Genomic DNA, 20,521 nt, shown 5'->3' with positions numbered 1-20,521 from the left:
CGTTTAAAAAAATTCCCAAGTCTAAGGCGAAAGAACAAATAACTTTTGCAGTAGTTCCAGAACTATTCTAGATGGGTGAAAGATCCAATGTGTTCTTGATAAAATACAAAGAAGAGCATTTGACACTTTGTTACCTATAACAATTACGTTGCACACATTATTTTATGCTGTTTTCACTTACATACTCTCGTCTTACTCGGCTTTAGTAAGACGACGCATTGTACATTTTTGGGAAATCCTAAAAATAGTCATATTAATTTCATGATCATCATTGCGATCATTTTACAATTTGTGATATAAACAGGTGTAATTTTTAAAAGTGACAAACATTATACATTGAATTGAAAAGAAAATGGGTATTTTCCAAGTTATAAGAGATACACTACCAGTAAGAAGATCAATACGTTTATTTGGAACACTTCTTGTAACCTCATTAAGTACAATGATGTCTTATCTTCCTTCTTATCATGGCATTTCGTTAAATATAATAATAATAATGCAGATGAAGTGTTAGGCAATGAGACCTCTATTTTTTATCCCTAACAAAAGCATGAGTAATATTTTCCCTTATATTTCTGAACAAATTATCTCACTTAAGAGAGAATCTGAAGAAGATGGTGATGATATAACTGCATATCTTGATAATTCAGTCCATTTAATGAATGACATGTGGTATCGGCACGTAAAGGTTGTGGGGAGGAGAATGACAGATGAGATCTGCTATGTGTGTTCTCTCATCCCTTATACCATGAGCACAGCCAAAACATTAATTGCAAAAGAAATACCTGTACATGATGCAAGGTGTCTGAGCTATCTAGCACCGTGCACAAGAGGACAATTTGAAGGAAAATGGGGAACCCTACGATGGAGATCAAGAAAGACATTTCCATATGAAGATGAATACAGAAAAACGCAGCAAATGGAAAAGACCCAACCTAGATAAGTGGAATGCTCATGTATTCCCTTAGTGGTATGACTGGAGACCCGATAAGGATTGTTGCACAAAAGAGTGGGTTGTTCAGACACATGGGAAATGCCAGGATTGCCAGGATAAACCTCAGCTATTACTATATGAACGAGTAGCAACCAGCACAGGATGCGAAGACGTAATGTTAGCCTTTAGTGCACACTTATTGATGACAGCACACATGCAAATAGTGAATGATGAATGTCTGAAAGAATGGCCCAAGTATTAGAAATTTTTAACAGGTTTCAAAAATGAAGCTGGGCATGTATCCATAATGCAATGAAAAACACTACATTGTGCTTCAGGAACAAGGGTTTGACTAAAGCTGGAGAAAACAAGGAATGTGAGCAGATAATTAATGTACCAGGAATGAATGAATGAATGAATGAATGAATGGAGGAACTGCCATACTAATTGTCCACGATTGGGTCATGGCTTATATACAGCTGCCTAAAATTTGGAAAGGAATATGCTATATAGTGATCATACATGTTCCTGCATTGATGAATCCCCAAAGTGATCTCCATATCGAGGACTTTTCCCAAAAATGGATGCACGCCAAAGAAAGAGGCTAAAAAGAGAGGACTATTTCTCAGCAAAATCGATGGAAGCCTATCATGACACTCAAGCAGAGCATAAGCTTTCAGTAGAACGGCAGTGATATTTACAGCTATATTTACCCCAGGAATTCAGACTGCAGTGAACGCCAAGTGGTTACAAATAACCAGGTGGGAGCTGTTCGAAACAATAAACCAAACCATAAGAGGATTTGATACCTTTCGAGAAGAATTGAGGGTGACCAGACCCATGACCCTTCAGAACAGTTATGTGCTGGACTTGATTACAACACTGGAAGGCAGCGTGTGCACCAGGATCAGGACTTCCTGTTGCACATACTCACCTGCCCATGATTAACAAAATGTAACCTTGACAGATGCCATAAGTATGCTGTCAACCCTGCAAACGAAAATGGAGGTAGAAGTAGACAAGACTGAAGCTGATTGGTTCTTGTCCCTGTTCTCGTATGTTCCAACCTGGCTGGCAATTGCATTCAAGTTGCTTGGAGCAAAACTAGTGTTAGCATTGCTGGGATTCGGTCTGGTGAGAATAATCGTAGGACAGTGCAAGAAGACAGCAAAGAAAGCTATTGGGTTGAAGATAATGATCGATATGAATGCAAAGACTGACGAACACACACAGACTGAAAGCACTGCCCCTACGCACCTGAAAGGAAGTCCCCTGAGACCCCCAGGAACAAAGTTTTATTACCCCAAGGATCATAAGAACTATGTAGGACGTTAGGTATTCTGTCAGCCAACTGGGGAGAGTTGCCATATGACCTGCAGTGTGGATGAGCACATAATAAATGTATTTGACCTGAAGGGAGTGACGAACATATGAATTCCGAAGAAACAAAAGTGTGGAGAAAAGGTGAAGAAGATTAAAGAGGTGGTCGAGGGCTCAACCAGAGGGGGGAATGTAGAAAGGCAGATGCACACGTCATCTCTAGTGCTCACCCCCTCACCTCAGTCATATTAGAAGAACAGCAAGAAAGTACTATGCATGGCACCAGATATTATCCCAATGGTTACATGTCATTTCATCACCAGAATTTTGAAAGCCTGGCATCTCAACGTGTCCCCCCCACAAACCCCTTCTCCGCCACCTATTTTACCTATTCCCTAACCCCCCAAACCCTAATCTGCCCTTTCCCACCCCCCCTAAAAACTTTGATGAACATTATTGCATGTTGAAGTGGCAGGCTTTGAAAAATTCGGCTATGAAAGGACGTTGTACGATCCCAATACCGCATCGAAGATATGAGAGACGTTATGCACTCAGACAAACATATTGAAGGTACCCTCACACTGATGTGGTGGAAGGATGTCTGCAAACACCATTGGACATAGAAGAGCTATAAGTGAAGTCAGGCGAGCATAAAGTGACGTCCTAAAGAGAAGACATGAGGACGCACTGAAACGATATAAGACTACTTAAAGAATGAAGATGTAATTGAAGTAACCAATTATGCTAATACAATGAAAATCATGTACACTAAGAAGATACGTGACCGTGACAAGAGAATTAGTGGATGTACATACGCAGAAACACAAGGTACATAAAAAAAAATCAAAGCTTGCTACAGTAGAAAATATAACTCTAGTAAAGCGGCCATGATTAAAAGATGGACGTTGTTTTTGTATAATAGTGAGCTAAGAAGCCTGAAGGCGCAATATCGAGGCTGCAGAGCTGACAGGCGCTGGAGACTAGCTTAATGCGAAGACCAAAGAATATCCGTTTGGCTTGGCATCAACGATGTTACATCAAGAGGTAACTGCAAGGCACAAGGGGAATCAAAGAGGATAAACTAATGCGCACAACATATTTCTCTTCGATTAAGTAAAGGAGAGAAAATGTTTTAAGTGCCAAGTATTGAATAATCAAAGATGCAGAAAACATATGCAAATGTGCAAGACAGAGCAACCAAGTCTCCACAGGCCAAGAGAAGTAATCGCATCCAGTACAATTCAATCAAATAGCACTAAATAAAAGGTCAAAAATGACAAAATCATGGTCTTCTCACATGTTATTCAGGACTGGATAACCAGGCCCATTCATTAAGCTCCAATTGAAGATAGTGATGCACCTATACTCCCTTTAAAGCCACAAGGAAGAGAACAGTCAGCAAGGTCAACTACGAAGAAGAAACCTTGGCTTAGGGCCTAACTGATGAGAGATGGTAGGCTAATTGGCCAAAATCGCAGTGGTCTGACATTGTTTTCTGCAGGTGGGTTTTGTGTTACACACGTGCTGCTAACAAACTGAATGTCCAAGGTTGGGAGAGAATGCCAACCAATCATGAGGGCTTATGTGGCGATGTACCATACATTGTTGCAGGGGCCATTTGGCTGCTGTTATTCTGCTATTAATCTGTATTATACGTAGTTAGAGGTAGTTATAATTATAATTGGTACTTATAATATGCTTAATAACCAGAGGTTTCTAAGCGCGGACCTGGGTATTGAACCTGTTTCACTCCACATTGTCTTGTTTCCAAGGTAGGCGTGCCTACCAGATAGAAAGACACCAATTATGTTACATACACCTGAACGAACTAAAGGTATATATGTTCCCTTAACCAATCCCTCCTTGCAATAGGTTTTTACTATCTGCCACGTAGGGTGACATCTTAGCTGACGTACATCGAGGTATAAAGCCTTTGTGTAACTGAAATGTAAATGTGAGTGAGCTGCAATCGGTTTGTTCACCCGGTTTCCCTACTTTATTTGAGCTAATAATAAAGTAGTATTTTGCCATGTTCTTTTAGTCTGTCTAGTTATTTTGGCCTGAGATTGTTTATTGGTAATTCCATCTGTACTTGGAATGCTCTAGGTGCTACTGCACACAAATAGGCATTTTGCACGGCATGCACTTAGTGTGTAACATTGCTAAAAACTGTATGTATCTTATTTTACATTTATTGTGGTCTTTTATTTTTTACCTGACTGTATGCCTCATTCTATATCATAATTCCAGTTTGTTTTTTTTTTTGTTTCTGATTTGTGTAGAGTTTAAGCCCAAAGTGGAACGAAGAGCTACTGTTTAGAGTAAGTATCTTTTTATCATTTTTGCATAAGAATAATGTGAAGTACTGAAAGGCAATAACAATTGTAAATATGTGACTTTAACATATTGTAATGTATGTGTTTGGCTATCAGTTGTCATTGGTGAAAGTGTTTACTATTATGCATCATTGTGTCTTCACTTTATCAAATTTAGGAAAAGACAAGTTATCCAGCACCCTGGGAAAATATGGTTGCTGGATAATAGAATTTGCCAGTTAACTTAAGATGGCCTATTAAGGATGGCAGAGTGACATGCAATTTGCGAGACAGGTGTGTAGAATCCTGCGGATCCCTCAATGAAACCCTGCTTAAAGTCTCCTCCCAGGGGTCCGGGGGAGGGCAGACTCTTCCTGATCCCAACTTTGGGGGTGGTGCACTGCCAGTGGATCACCTGGGCGCAGACAGAGCCCAGGGTAGTGAGGAGATTCCTTGAGATGAGTGTTTTTCCTCTAACAGGGATGTTGTTACCACTATGCCAGAAGAGGTTGTGGCTTATTGTCATTTTAATGTATCTCAACCTCCTATTAAATCTCAGGTGGTAAACCCTAAGGTTGTAACACCAAAACATATTTTAACAAAAGAAAGAATCCTTTTGGGTCCTTAAAATCAAATGTCCTCCTCAATACCAAAGGTGCACTACAAGGAATCACAGAAATGCTGTCTTCTCTAAATCATCTTCCTCTGACAACGTTTTTTCTTTTTTTTAAACAATTTTGATTGGTTTTACAACATATAACCATACAGCACAATCGCCATTGTATAACATCACTTTACACATACAGTTGTATGCTACATTTTCTCCCTTCCCAACCCGTAACTACCCCTTCCCGGCCTACTTCTCACTGCCCCTTCCTCCTTCCCACCCCACCCAGCCCAGCACTATTCGCGATCATGTCTCCCCTCTGTGACTGCTACTCTCCGGACTATCTTGGTCCGATATGGTTAGTGCCACCACCAATTGCCTCCAAGCATCCAGTCCCCCCTCCTCCGGGTCCTCATTCCTTCCCCTAGCTTATTGCCACACCACTGTTTCAACATTCACCCATTTCTTTAAGTCTCGCCACCATGCCTGTGCTGACGGTCTCATACTCAATTTTCAGCTCATCGCAATTTTGCTTTTCGCGAATAAACATGCCAGATCTTTCAGTTTGCTTACATGCTTGGCCCTACGCGTCCTCGGGAATCCCTCCAAAAGGCATGCCCAGGGGGTACTCGCATCTAAGTTGATCTCCGCTTTGGCCAAGATTTGGGCTACTTCTCCCCAGGATCTACTTATCTCTACGCATGACCAAAACATATGTGCTATTCCAGCATCCACTACCCCACATTTCAGGCATGTCTGTATACTTGTATGGTTGAACTTCGCTATTTTCTTAGGGGTTAAGTATGCTCTGTGGGTCACGTACAACTAAATTTGTTGTAACCGCACATTTCTTGACACCTTATGTTACCCTTGCACTCTACTCGGTTGCCAGACATTTGGTCGAAAAAATTTGGTCGACTAGATAAATGGTCGAACCAATTTGGTCGAAAGCAAAATGGTCGATTTTTTTTTTTTTTTTTTTTTTTTTTTTTTTTAAATTTTCACCCCCCTTTTTTTGGGGGGGGGGTCCCCCCCAACCCCCTTTTTTTTCTAAAAAACCCTTTTTTTCCCTAAACGAAAACCAAAAAAATACATATATAAATGAAATAAAAAATTCGAACATTTGGTTTTCAACCAAATTACGTTGACCATTTGTCTTTCGACCAATTTACAGTCGATCACTTGTCTGGACAGCACTCTACTCCACAGCCCATCTTCAATTGGTTCTCCCACATCCTCCTCAGTTTAATCTTGTTTGGACCACCTCTTCCCCTATCTTAGACATCAACACCTCATATATACGGGAGACCTCATGTCCTCCTTCTGACACATCATAACATGTTTCTATTACTGCATCTGGTTGTCGGGCTCGTATGGCTGCAGACCATGTGCTGTTTATAAACTTCAGGAGCTGAGAATATGTTATGTGCTGTCCTCGATGTAATCCTGTGTCTTCTACCAGCCTTTCAAAATCCCTGGGTTCCCCGTCTATCCATATATCGCCTACCGTTGCTATCCGCAGCTGTTCCCACTTCCGTCTGATGTTTATCCTGATTTGTTCATCTACTCCTACCAGCGCTACCAGTGGTATCTGCAGGGAACACAGGGTGGGTTGTTTGTCAATCGACAGCTCTTTGCCAGATTTCCTCTCCCAGATTTAACAACCTGCCTTCCCCGATTCTACCTTTTTCCGGTAGCCACATTCTTTCATTCAGAAAATAAGGGACACACTCGGCGATCAGCAGCTTGGACTCGGGTGTCTGTTCCGATAACCATTTCGCCATGTTTTGGTGCTGACTAGCCAAGGAGGATACTTCGAAGTTTGGCAACTTTATGGCTTCTTGTTCATATGGATTTTGTAGTTTCCACAATGCTATTCCGCTTCTTGAATTATGCCACATAAAGCCCCTGCATATGCTCTGTAGTTTCAAGAAGAACCTTTTGGGTATTGCATATGGGATATTTGCAAAATAATGTAATGATCTGGGCAGCACCACCATCTTCAGTAATGCTGCTCTCCCCATCATGGACAGTGGTGGTTTGGTCCAAAATGCCATGCTTATCTCAATTTTAGATGACACCCTTTCCGTATTGTCTGTGTTCTGCTTTGGGGTCGTGATATATATCAATACCTAGGTATCAGAACGTCTCAATTTCCCAGATTATCGGTAATACTGGTAGTTTGTGCTTAGGCGTTCCTACATACATTCCCAGGGGGTATATACTTGATTTTTGCGGGTTAACAGTTATTCCCGACAGTATCGCATATCGTGCCATTACCTCTAAAATATATTGTAGGTTCTCCTCTGGCTATTGCAGGTATAGGAGCATTTCATCAGCGTACATTTATAACCAGTGTTGCCCTCCCTTGGTGCTGATTCCGACCGCCCCATACCTGTTGGGCTGGAGACCTTGGAAACGCTGACAGCAGTTTTGGATAAAACGCAGCATCTATTGCAAGAACCTTGTGGAGAACGAGAGGCCGTAGTCTGCAAGAGGAAGTTCACATATGAACTGCGGCAGCGAAAAACGCACAGTGATTAACATTAAGTACTTTCTCTGTGATTGAGGACTGAATACCAATTTATACATTGGTTCCATTCGCTCTGTGTGGACTCTAGTTGGCAATAAGACTTGGCCTTTTAAGAATATCATTTGACTTACTGCGCTATGTTTGTTCTTATAGCGTTGTGTGACTCCGCCCCCTAAACCATCCCGGTAACCCTACAAAACCGAACAGTGTGCGCATGCACCCCAAGTGTCTACAAGTTTGCTGTTGGGCTGTTAGGCAGTGAGGTGGGGAGCTGGAGTACAATCCAGTGTTATTTCACTGCTCTGTGCCAAACAACTGGTAACTCTGCACACAGAGGGTGAGAGAGTGCGATTCAGCCACCTTTCTCCTATTCTCTTGTGTTATCCAGTGATATTTTAGTTTTGGTTATTCGTTCAAGGTGATCACTAAAAAGTGTTCTGTGCTGCGCATAACTAGGAATGAATTATTGTTGCACACAGATTTGCATGAGTTGACTCAAACATGTTTTACAAGTTTTAAAGACACAAAAGAATCTAATTGCTCGAGACCTTGAACGTGCGATTGTTCTTGGATTCATTGGGGCATTGCTGTATATGGTGTATATAACAGCCTCGATGCATTAAAGAATCAATGAATTATAATTGGGTAGTGTTCCCTTTCAAAAATAGTTTGTTTTGGTGCGCTTTTGCTCATCTGAGATCCTGTTACTTAGCGGTAGGACTATCCAATAGCAGACTTGCAATTGATATATTGATACTCTGCTTTGGTGTGGTTTGGCTGCTTGCAACACTATAGAGTAAAACTTGTGCAGTGATACAGGTCTTTTAGACTACCTGGGTGATATATCGATAGATTTTTTTAAATTTTTTATTTTTTTTATTTTTGTTGCACACAGGTAATACAATCACTTAGCTGTAATATTAGTACGTTCATACATTGTACAGTTTCAATTACTGTTCAAGGTCAGAGTGTTCTTGCTCGGGAGTACAGAGTCTATGTACAATTCCTCCATGTCGTTTGCCCAAACCATGTCCCTGTCCCAGTCCGCCTTGGTTGGGGGGTTTGCACTCTACCATTTGAGCAAGATTGCCCTCTTGGCCAGGAGCAGCCTCAAGTTAAGTAGCTTCCTCCATATCGGGTCCATTTTCTCAACTGCCCCCAACAGGCACACTCGCGGGGTCCATTCCACTGGTTGATCTGCCATCTCATCTAATGCTAGACACACCTCTTCCCAGTATCCCCTCAGTTTAACACACGCCCACAACATGTGGTAAATGTTTGCATTTTCAGCATGGCAGCTCGGACAGTTCCCCCTCATGGCCGGTTATATGCGTTTGAGCTTCATAGGAGTGTAGTGCGTTCTTTGAATGATCTTGTAGTGTATCAGTCTAAATCTAGAGTTACAAGAAATCTGTTTGGTGAGTGCACAGTGTCGGGACCATTTGTCGTTTTCCATCTGCTCTCCCAGGTCTTGTTCCCACTTGGCCTTAGCTGTGCGTTGCTCCATCGGGCGTGTCTGAAGTATGGTCTTATACACTGCTGATGCCGTTATCTTTTGAGATCCTCCCGTGAACATATATCCCAATCCCATGTTAAATGGAGGTTCATTGGGGAAGGTCGGACACATACTCTGTATGGCTGCCTGCATACGAGAATATTGTTGTCTGGTTCCATGTGTATTCCCCACCACGTCCTTAATGACATCCCATTGAATGAAGTGCCCATCCGTAAATAGTTGACCCCATTGTGATATGCCCCTAGAGGACCAATGGCGGGCCACCTCCCCTTCTATACTGAAGGGAGCCTGAGGGGCTCCCCAGAGCGGCATACTCGGGTGGTATATCCTATCCGTGTCGTATATCTCAACTATTGTGGCCCATGCCAATGTCACCACTTTTGTTGGGTTCAGGGAATTATGATGCTTGAAAGTGGACGTCGTGATTTGGTGAAGCGCCAATACGGCCTCTTTTTCGGGCTGGGTCAGTATAGGGCCCGCTGGATTAAGAAATGTTGTGGCCCACTGGGCGGCATGTTGTGCGGTCAAATAGTATAGTTCGAGATCTGGTGCTAACAGGCCGCCTTTCGAGTAATCATCAGTAAGTGCCCTCCAGCCTACCCTAGGATGACCACCCCAAACAAACGACACACATTCACTGGACATCTTAGAGAAGAGGGCCCGCCCCGGCCACACTGGTACCGTACTAAATAAATAGAACAGCTTTGGAAGAATTATCATTTTCACCAGGGCGATCCTGCCCATCGTGGAGATGGGGAGAACACTCCAACGCTTTAATTTCATACATGGAGAGTCTGCCAGCAGGGTATAATTTAATCCCTGGGACAACTGAGCCGTCCTGGCTATACATGCTCCCAAGTACTGAATATGTGTCGGGCACCACTGTAGGCCATGCAGGTCGCAGGGTTTGCTCGTGTTCTTAGTAATAGGGAACACCTCAGATTTGTTGGGATTAAGTCGCAGGCCAGAGAATCTACCAAATTGTTCTACTATTGACAGGACCCTCCCCAATGTTCTGGCTGGGTTTCTTAGGTACAGCAGGATATCGTCTGCGTATAGATTTATGATATGTAGTTTATTCCCTGTCATTAGCCCGTATGTACTGTAGCGAGCCCTCAGTAAGTCCGCCAATGGTTCTATTATTAGGGCAAACAACAATGGTGACAATAGGCAGCCCTATCTAGTGCCCCCTCACAGTTCGAGCTTTTCTGTTAGGGCTCCATTATCTCTAACCCTGGCCTGGGGGCCCGTGTATAGTAATTGTACCCATTTCAGGAATTTTGGACCGAACCCATAATTTCTTAAGACCCCGAACAGGAAAGGCCAGGACACCGTATCAAATGCTTTGCACATGTCTAGCGACACGGCTATGGCCTGCTGATCCGGGGATGTCGTAGTCAGGATCTCATGGCATCGTCTGATGTTGGTGGCCGTGGACCTGCCAGGAATGAACCCCGTCTGATCCTCATGGACCATATATGGCATCCAGGGCGTTAACCTAGTGGCAAGTATCTTTGCTAGAATTTTTGCATCCGTATTAATTAATGATAGAGGTCTATATGACCCACAGTCGTCCGGGGGTTTCCCTGGTTTGAGCAGTAGCGTTATTACCGCTTCCCTCGTAGTCTCAGGGAGCTCTCCCCTGTCAATGGCCTCGGTCCACATCGCCAGTAGTCTGGGCACCAGAAGATTTTTAAACTCCTTGTAGAACTCTGCACTAAGGCCATCGGTGCCAGGGGCCTTCCCATTAGGGAGTGCCTCAATTTCTTCAGTAACTTCTGCCTCAGATATCGGAGCCTCCAATAGCTCTCTAGTACCTTGCGCCAATAATGTCGTCAGGATCTGGGAGAGGTATTGTTCAATCTCCGCATCCGTAGCGTCGGACTGAGGAGAGTAGATGGAGTTCTGCATAGAATGCATGAAATGTGTTGCGTATCTTGCCCTGATCTGTGGTGACCGAGCCGCCTGGTGTTTGTATACACGGGATATCAGTTGATCCCCTTTTTTCCCCTCACTGCTCTGGCTAACAACCTTCCCGGGCGTTCACTTTCACCGTAGTGGCATGCAGCCGCCGGTCTATCAAAGTAGCGGATCTCTTGGTCCGCCACGTCAGTGTATTCGTCTAACTTGTTTTTGTTATATCTAACATGAGTTGTGGTGTCGGATTAAGATCATATTGGGCTTGTATGTATCGACGCCATTTGCGTTTCAAGTCGTTGCAGTCTATTCCCGATGTCCTTGAGGATGCCATTTTCCTTTGATATTGATGCACCCCTTATATACACCTTAAATGCTTGCCACAGTATCGCAAGAGAGGACACCGAGTTCTCATTGAGTTCGAAATATTCTTGTATGTGCTGGTCCATTGCATTTCTATAGACCAGATCTCTTAGCGCAGCTGATTTGAATCTCCATGGGGGCCTGCCCACTGGCTCGCCTGGTATTCGCAACGACATCAGAATGGGAGGAGTGATCTGAATATGTCCTGGGGAGTATCTGAGTATCAGTGACCCATGACTGAACTGTGTTATCCAGCAACCAGATATCTATTCTGGAGTGCATGTCGTGCACTGTCGAATAATATGTGTATCCTCTCGCATAAGGGTGTAATGTCCTCCATGCATCCCTCAGTCTTAAATCTGCCATGTGAGTGATAATTGCCTGAGCAGCTTTGGATAATGCTCTCGCTTGTGTCGAAGTGCGGTCGATGTTCACGTCGAGAATGGTATTAAAGTCCCCCCCGCATATCAGTTGGGCTGTGGGATAGTGTGCCAGTTTCTCAAAGATTGTGGAATAGAATTCCGGGTCGTCTATGTTCGTCCCATATATATTTAGGAAGACTACCTCTTTATCTCGTAGAGTACCATGTACAAACACAAATCTCCCCTCTGGATCACACTCCACCTCTTTGCACGTGAATCGCAAAGTCTTGTGTAACAAGATTGCCGAATCTCTAGCCCTTTTCGAGTAAGTTGTGTAATATTGGTGAGTTCCCCAGTTCGGAACCAGCTGTCCCCCGTGTTGTGGTCCGATATGTGTTTCTTGTAGGAAAAGAATCTTGGGAGCATGTCTGTTGAAGTATGCTATTATTTTCCGTTTCTTAACTCTAGAGCCCAGACCTCGAACATTCCAGCTCATTACCTTGATATCATCAATGCACGTTTCAGCCATTCCACATAATGTAATTGTGAATATGAGTATGCAAAAATTGCTTTACAATGCTTACAGATTTGCCAGTGTACATTAACTGTGTGCTTTTTACTTTCTTCCCAAACATAACAAAACCCCTTCCCATCGTGTCAAACTCCTCCCCTCCCCCCACCCTCACAGTTCCCTTAACTTTAACTGTGCTCCTAGGATCCCAACCTTTCCCACCCATTAACTTAATGTGCACCTGCTACAGGGGGGCCTGCGGCAATTTCCAGTGCCAATGCTCGTTGGATCTCGTGTAAATTGGTCCGGTTCCGTTGTTGCTCTCACCCTTATTGACGCCTGTGGAGAGCATCATTTTGGGTTACCTCACATATTGAAATATTTTACCTCCGACAGAGGGCCACCCCACGAGGGGGGAGCCGTCGCTTCAAGATCTACATTTTATAACATGAACTTATTTCTTGTCTTTCGATTATGTGTATTATTCAGTTCCGGTCGTACCGGGTTGTCCAGACGGGGCAGAGATGTGCATTTCAACAAAATTTGCAGCTTCCTCCGGGAAGGTGAAGAAGTGGGTCTTGTTCTGATATTGAATTTTAAGCCTCGCTGGGTAAAGCATAGCATACTGGACCTGACGTTCACGCAGCAGTTTTTTAACGCCGTTAAAGAGCTTCCTCTCTTGCTGGACTGCCAGTGTGAAGTCTGGGAAAATTCGTATGATGTTGGCCTCCCATTTCAGCTCCTGTTTTTCCCTTGCAGCTCTCAATATTAAGTCCCTGTCCCTGTAGTTCATAACTCGGGCTATGATTGGCCTGGGGTATGCTCCGGGCTTGGGCTTCGGGGCTAGCGACCTATGAGCCCGTTCAATTATGAACATTGAACATTGATGACCAACCCGGAGCCCCCAGGAGCGCACGAAGGAGAGCCTCCACTGCCTTTTCTATGGAGCCCTTCATTGCTTCTTCCGGAACTCCCACTATGCGAATATTGTTGCGTCTTGACCGCGCTTCCAAGTCCTCACATTTAGACTTCACTGTCCCCAACTTTATGGCCATCGTGGAGACCGTGCTTTTCAAGACTTCAAGGGCATCTTCAGTACCCGATATTCTTGTCTCCACTTCCGTGATGCATGATGTCGTTTTGTCTAGTTTGGTTTTGATGGCCGACACATTCGCCGTAATCCCGTCCAGCTTATCATTGAGAGCCGCGAACCCCTGCTGCATGGCTTGGAAGACCGCCTGGGGATCCAACAATGGTCCGGGCGTGGCCTGTTGATCTTGTGGGGTCGTTTCCTCCTCCATCTCGGATCCCGTCTCTTTCTGGAGAGGTGTTGTATATTTTTCAATGGTCCCCTTGCCCTTCTTGTGGCCCAGACCTTTGGGCATTATTCTCTTCCAGGTCGGTTGGTCCTCGAGCCGGACAGGCTATATGTCTGCCCGTAGTTCTTTCTTCGGTGAGCGGGTGCGGGGCACCGCCAGGACCAACCCGCGTAGGCCTAATTGTCAACCGTCACAGATATACACTCCTGCTGATGTCGATATATTAAAAATCTCCGGTCTGTCTTCAATCTTTCTTGCCCTCGGCGTGGCGGTCTGCCTCTGTGTATTCTGCTACTGTTGCGGTTTGAGACCGTGGTACAGGCACACTTATCACAGATGTATTTAGAGGGGTACCTCTAATGTCACTTCATGTGGTCTATTCCTCCCAGTGTTCTGTAGCGTCTACTTGCAGGCCCCTGTAATTATCGTGCCGCACTTGGGGACCTCACCGCCTTCAGCGGGGTCGCCGCTGTCACAACCAGGCTTCGCTGCCAGTGGCGCCCAAGTGTCTACATACAGCGGCCTCCCGCGGTCTGGTGTGCCGCAATTGTTGCTCTGGTGCGCCCGCGCACCGCTCTGATTTATGGGGGGGTGGGACGGGGGGTGGGGATGCGGCGCGCCTCCCTGTATCACAGGATTCAGCGGATGGCCACAGTTGCCGCCGTGCACACCTGGTCGCACCCCACTGTGCTCTCCCCCTGGCCTCGCGGCCCCCCACTTAGCTCAGAATTGCCCGCCGCGTGTCCCTGGAACGCAGCAGTCCTCCCTCCGCTGTCGCCAATGAATCCCTCGTGTGGTCCGGTGCAGCGTTAGTTTTCCTCGTAGCCAAGGTGTCCGGGATGAGGAGTGGGGGTGGCGGCGGGGAGGTTCGCAGTTGCTCAATGAGGAGCGGAGCGCCAGCGGTGAGTTTCCCGGGGTTAGGAGGTCGCCAGCATCCCGACCGCCTCTCGAGTTGTCGTCGCCGGGCTCCTCCCCCTCATCTCGGCTTGCTTGCGGGCTTTGCCTTCCGCAGCCTGCGGGATCAAGAAGAAGCCGTAACTCTCCGGGCGTGTAACCTGCACACCCCAAAGTTCGTCAGTCTGGTCCACGAAGCTTATGGATCAGTGCATGTTATTTATATGCAGAACCGGTGTTTATGAACGCTTATCTCAGCATTGCGGCCCTGGTCTTTGCCGGAGCTCACGCAGGAGCAGCCATCTCCTCTCGTGCGCAACAGCGCCCGCCCTATCGACAGATTTTTGAAAGCACATGGAACTTCGGTCTTCTGCAGCCCAATTCACTAAACTATCCCATAATTCCAGTGAACGTACAGTAAACCATAACCCTGGAGCTCCCCTGGCCGATATAGTGATGAGACCTTGTAGAATGTGAAAACGAAATGTTATATCTAAACCAGACTTATTGCCTGAAGTAAAGTTTGCAAAGATGACCACTTTTTTAAACACAATTGAGCACTCTACCTGTGTAATTCCCACACAGATGTCTTTTGTGGATGAGGAGAATACGAGAAATTAGCTTGTGGAAGATCTAACAATTAGACTGCCCTGTATAGATGCAAAGCTACTATTCTTAGTTCTGCAAGGACCAAGTGATACCCTTATTTTGAAAGATGATAGTGCTATCACTGATAAAAGCACTAGAGTGAATGAGTGTCGTGAGATTGCAATATGTGAGAGACATAACATATTAGACTTAGAGCCTAATGAAGCGCTATTTAGTGATTTGTTGCCCCGTGACTCGAGATTAATGTTCAAACCAAAATAAATGGTAAAAAAGAATGTCCTAGAGATGAAGTGTCAACTGTTTCTCTACCTAATCCGATTGATGACAAATGAGACAAAGAGCCAACAAAACCTGACATAATGAACCATGATCTGTCTGTAAATAAATCATCAGATAGATTTATTGTGGATCCAGTAACGGGACTGATATGTTCTGAAGAGCGTACCTCTGTTGGTGAAATGTTAGATATTTTGCTCAGCCCAACTTTAAATGATAACAAACCAAATGCTCATACTACTGCCTCTCCGAGTAATGTCAGTTTTGCTATTATGAACACAGAAGAATTATTCGAGGCATTAGAGAATGTCTTAACTAACTTAGTTGATAAATGCGAAAATATTGAACGCAAATTAGATATTCATTCAGTGCTTTTACATAAAAGTATTAATGGAGGAAGAAAGACAGAGATGTTGGTGTCGATACTGAAGTAGCTATCCCTCACATTGGCCCTATTTTAGCAATAGATGTTTCATGCCAGCCTAATATAGACATTGCTTTTGCTAATTTGTCTGATATACTATCACTGATGATGCAAAAGCTACAAACATCAGCTCTAAGATAATCAAGAGATAAAAGGATGGCAAACATATAGAAAATAAAGTGGCTCAGGCCGCTATGTATAGTGGCAGAGTAGGTAGGTAAAAGTGCAAAAAATGGCTGTATAGCTAAAGTGCTCATTTCTAGTATTGAGAATATCATGACAAATCCATCCTCCTCAATTCCCACCAATCATTCCCACTCTAAACCTATCCCACTGACCAAAGAACCAAACTTTGGGGGTGTTCATACAGTGACTATTCATCCCCAACTTGAGAAATTGGCACTAAAAAACAAACCAAAGAAAGTACCTAAATCTAGTTTGAGACAACTGGTGACCAATGACATGCCCCAGACATTGCCGCCAACCCTTGTTAGTTGGCTGGGAGTGACAAAAAATAGGTCCGGGAAATAAAATGGTGAGAAAACACGTGGTATATCAGATGCGATTCTGATTGACATGCAAAAAATATTTGCTGAGGCAGAAATAGAGAAGCCAGATAATATTGATGCAAAAGTTATACCTGAGGCGACAGCTAATAATAGTAATTGTGACCAACAGATGAATAAATTGGTGTGATTTGAAGATAATATGGTGTCTGATAATAATATTCCCACCTACAAAGAAGAACCAATGAATTTTTCCAGAGCACTACAATTTCAGGTGATCAATACGACAGGGAAACTGGAGGTTCTTAATGGACGTCGCATATTAGAGCAATGCGCTTCCATTGTTCCACTGCGTATGGTGTAATCTAAAGATTTTAAGCTTGTTGATCAATTAGTTAATCCAGTGATTGTGACAACAAGCGTGTGGTGTGTGGATATGGTTACCTTGGAATATATTCTTATCCACTGTGACCTTTGTCAAGTTGGGTTATACTATCAGACTCGCCGTCGGAAAACGCCTCCCCTGACTCCTCACCTGTGTCAGCGGAGCTGGTGGTGTTCTTTTGTCTTTGTCGATAATCCTTCTTTTCATGTAGATATGGTCTACTCCGGGAGTTCACCACCATGAACACTTCTAGAAAAGTACTCTGGTGGCGAATCTCCCGGAATAACTGAAAGGGGGAGAAAGCCGTAAGGCAAAAAAAAAACCTCAAGGTGTTCGCATTGGATGGAAAGGGTGAACTCCGGAAGGAAAACTTCAGTTGAGGACACAGTGATGACTTGGTAGAAATCCGAAGAGAGGAGTTTGGAAGGAGGATCCGGCAGGCAACGGGGTGAGGAGAAACTAACCAGAAACCGATGTCTCAGCCAGGTAAGTAAACCCAAAACTGGGATATATGCGGATCCAGGGAAGGAAATGGAGAACACAGAAGGACAGCAAGAAGAGAGGGGGAAAGACTCGGCAGGACGGAGGAGAGGCGGAGACCGCTGAGAGATGAGGAACAGGAGAAAAAACGCGCCGGGAATCCGCACGCAGGGAGGAACGAAAAAGAGAAAACCAGGCGGCAAATATGCAAAGGACCCACAGACATAGACAAGGAAAGAAAAAAAATGAAGGACAGAAGGGCACACCTGAGCCAAGAAGAAATGACCAGCAGCGTAGAACCAAAAGCACTGAGTGAAAGGGGTTGAAACGCGCTGAGCGCCAGTTCCGACTGCATGTAACTCGGACTGGCGGTGGCCATATTGGAAAAACAACTAGATCACAAATTCACGTTCAAAAAGTATGTGAAGTCTCAATAATGGCGCCTGAAGCGATATCTATTCCATACTCGCCAAGTTTGGCGGGTCGTGACATATACGTGTAAGGAAACATCAACGCGGAAAGTTAAGAATCAATTGCTGCCTAGTGTTATTAAGCTAAATAAAGCCATACAGCCTGTTTTAGTGGACAACCATCGTATAGCCAATGTACCCATGGTTCCAATTAAATCTAAGACAGTACATATGACAGAACCAGCAACAGAGGGTTTATTGTCAAATGCCTATTGACAATGGCTACCAATGGCCTTTAAACCCTATTTTGAACAACGATCTTGATGACTATGGTGTGGTTCTTTCATGGAATACTAGGGGCATCCAACACTACACAGGAGAGGACCGGCTATTAGCTAACCTCAATTGTTTTTGTATGATTGCACTTCCAGAAACTTGGCTCTACAACCAATGTGAAATAGATGGGTGGTGTACGACACAAAGTTTAGCAACAAAGGGACAACGAGGTAGCCCCCAAAGGGGGTTTGCTAACCTCTATCAGACTTCCGTGGATTGGTTATAATACGACGTGGTCCACTGCAATAGTTCTAGCAGTGTTAGTTAAGACTAATCTACCCGATCTATCTACTTTGCGATTAGTCAATATATACAACCCTCCCAATGGAGTAGGTAATAAAATTAATCTTGCCACGGTCTATAGAAGTTTGGAGGAATCAGACTCTAATATGCCTATTGTGTTTGTGGGCGACTTTAACGCAAAGATGGCCATTCCTGAGTCTCTAGAGATAGGTGTGCAATGCTCTGGGCCTATTGAACATGGTCTTTCTAATAATTATGGAACACCCAGGGCCTGCCTGTTTCTCAGCTATCACTGTAAAATGTTGAATGATAATACTATGGGCGATAGCAATCATGGTTTAACTTGTATTGGTGGTGCTAGTTTATCTACGATTGACTATATGGTGGTGAATGACAGGTGATTGATTGGCAGTGGGTTATAGAGAAGAAAGTGATCATCTTCCCCTATATATGCTCATGGCTAATACTAAAGAAAAGACTATACATCAACTTGACGGCAATATAGGTATCAACAATGACGCCAATCGGATTACGTGGAACCCTAATAAATTAGAGAAAGCAAAAGAGGTGGCTGACCGTGAATTGGTTGGTTTCATTGACCAGCTGGCTAATCTAGCCGATGAGAGTACTAATGGAATAATAACTAAATTCGAACATCTGGTTAATATGATTAAAGAAGTCTCAATCCAGTAACAGAAATATGTTAGCATGAGCGAAAGGTGGAACCTTGCCCATGGGAAAAAAAAATCGCTTTGTGGGACTATACACAAAGCTAAACAAAAACTCAGACGATCAATTAAAGATATAATAAATGTTCACAACTCTGATGCTATTATGCAGATAAGCTTGGTGAAAAAACAATATACAAGTTGGTTGCGACATTATCAAGTACCTAAGGCTGAAGGGACAAAGCGTGCTATCGCCGACTGTGCTCAAGAAAATAATCACCAGGGTATGTGAGCTGTGATCAATGATACTAAGAGGAAACTTTTACTTGTAAATAATGAAGCGAATGGATGGCTCATGTCAAAAAGACACTAGGGACACTGGTGATAAGAGAAGTGTCAAACGATGCAATGAAATCTAAATGGTATGGTAGCTACAATGTGGCGAGTCTAAAGAAATTGATAAAACAGTTGCACACCTCCAGAGCGACGTGCCCTGATGGGACTTGTAATGCCCTGCTCTGGATGGCTCCAGAGAGGTGGGCAAATGCGCTATTTATACTATTCAGCTGGATACGAATTTTTGGTATCATACCAGAGTCTTGGCACGAAAGCATCATTTTGCCAATACATAAAGGCGATTGGAAGGATCCGAAAAATTACAGAATGCTTGCTATGGTGGATATTCCCGCTAAAGTATTTGTAAAAGTCCTGTTGAATGAATTAAATATTTGGATCAAAGATAATCCTATTTTACCACTTAATCCGGTTTTAGAGCCCAATCCTCTACTATCCAAAATATGATGAATTTAGTGTCTGCAGTTGAATATTCCTGGGCTGTACGGAAATCACCTGTATATATCGGATTTATAGAATTTACTGCTGCATTTGACACCATAGTGCTTTAAAGGCTATGGATTAAATTAAGATAATGGGGACTACCACCAGGCTTACTAAACATGTTTCAACTGCTATATACTGACACTTCAGTTAGAATCCGTTTTGATGGTGAAGGTAAACTTTCAGAACTGATCCCAACACTGCGAGCGGTTGAGCAGGGCTGTACATTAGCGGCAACTTTAACCTCTATCTTGCTGATTTTTCAGAAGAGCTATGTGCCATTTGTTTCGATATTAGGATTGTAAATTTAAAGTTAGGATGGTCATGTTATGCCTACGACCTTGTGTTGTTAGATTACACCCCCAATGGTTTACAAAACAAATTGAATGCTTTGCTGCGGTTCTCAACAATAAATGGCCTAGATATAAATATCGGCAAAACCAAGGTGATGGCATTCCTAGGCAAAGTCAAACACACTCAATCTAATAACTACAAATGGTTTGTTAATAACAAACAGATTGAACCTTTGGAATGTTATAAATATCTAGGTGTCATCATAGACCAAAAACTAACTTGGAACCAACATTGGTCATAAACAAAAGTGCTTAAAAATTATTGCATCACCAAGCCATTTTATTGGAGGACAAGGTGGTTTGTTTCTCTGTTATACTCTTCTAACATTGTGTTGTGCCTTTTGTATGCTGCTGAGATATGGGGATTGAAATCTAAAAATGATTTTAATAGGTTTGAAGGAAA

General features: G+C 43.7%; 1 protein-coding gene across 2 annotated transcripts in view; it reads left to right on the top strand.

Annotated features, from left to right (window-relative positions):
* The window catches only part of NEDD4 (NEDD4 E3 ubiquitin protein ligase), a 2,630,465-nt gene that overhangs the window by 309,395 nt on the left and 2,300,549 nt on the right, over positions 1-20,521 (top strand). For both annotated transcript variants that reach the window (XM_069624887.1, XM_069624886.1), the window contains one exon: positions 4,537-4,575. In XM_069624887.1, coding sequence (XP_069480988.1) covers positions 4,537-4,575 — 39 coding nt within the window. The remainder of the gene's footprint in view (positions 1-4,536; positions 4,576-20,521) is intronic.

Source organism: Ambystoma mexicanum, chromosome 11 (genome assembly GCF_040938575.1).
Source record: "Ambystoma mexicanum isolate Mex_15411 chromosome 11, UKY_AmexF1_1, whole genome shotgun sequence".
Classification (NCBI taxonomy): Eukaryota; Metazoa; Chordata; class Amphibia; order Caudata; family Ambystomatidae; genus Ambystoma; species Ambystoma mexicanum.
This window is presented reverse-complemented; position numbering and strand designations above follow the sequence as displayed.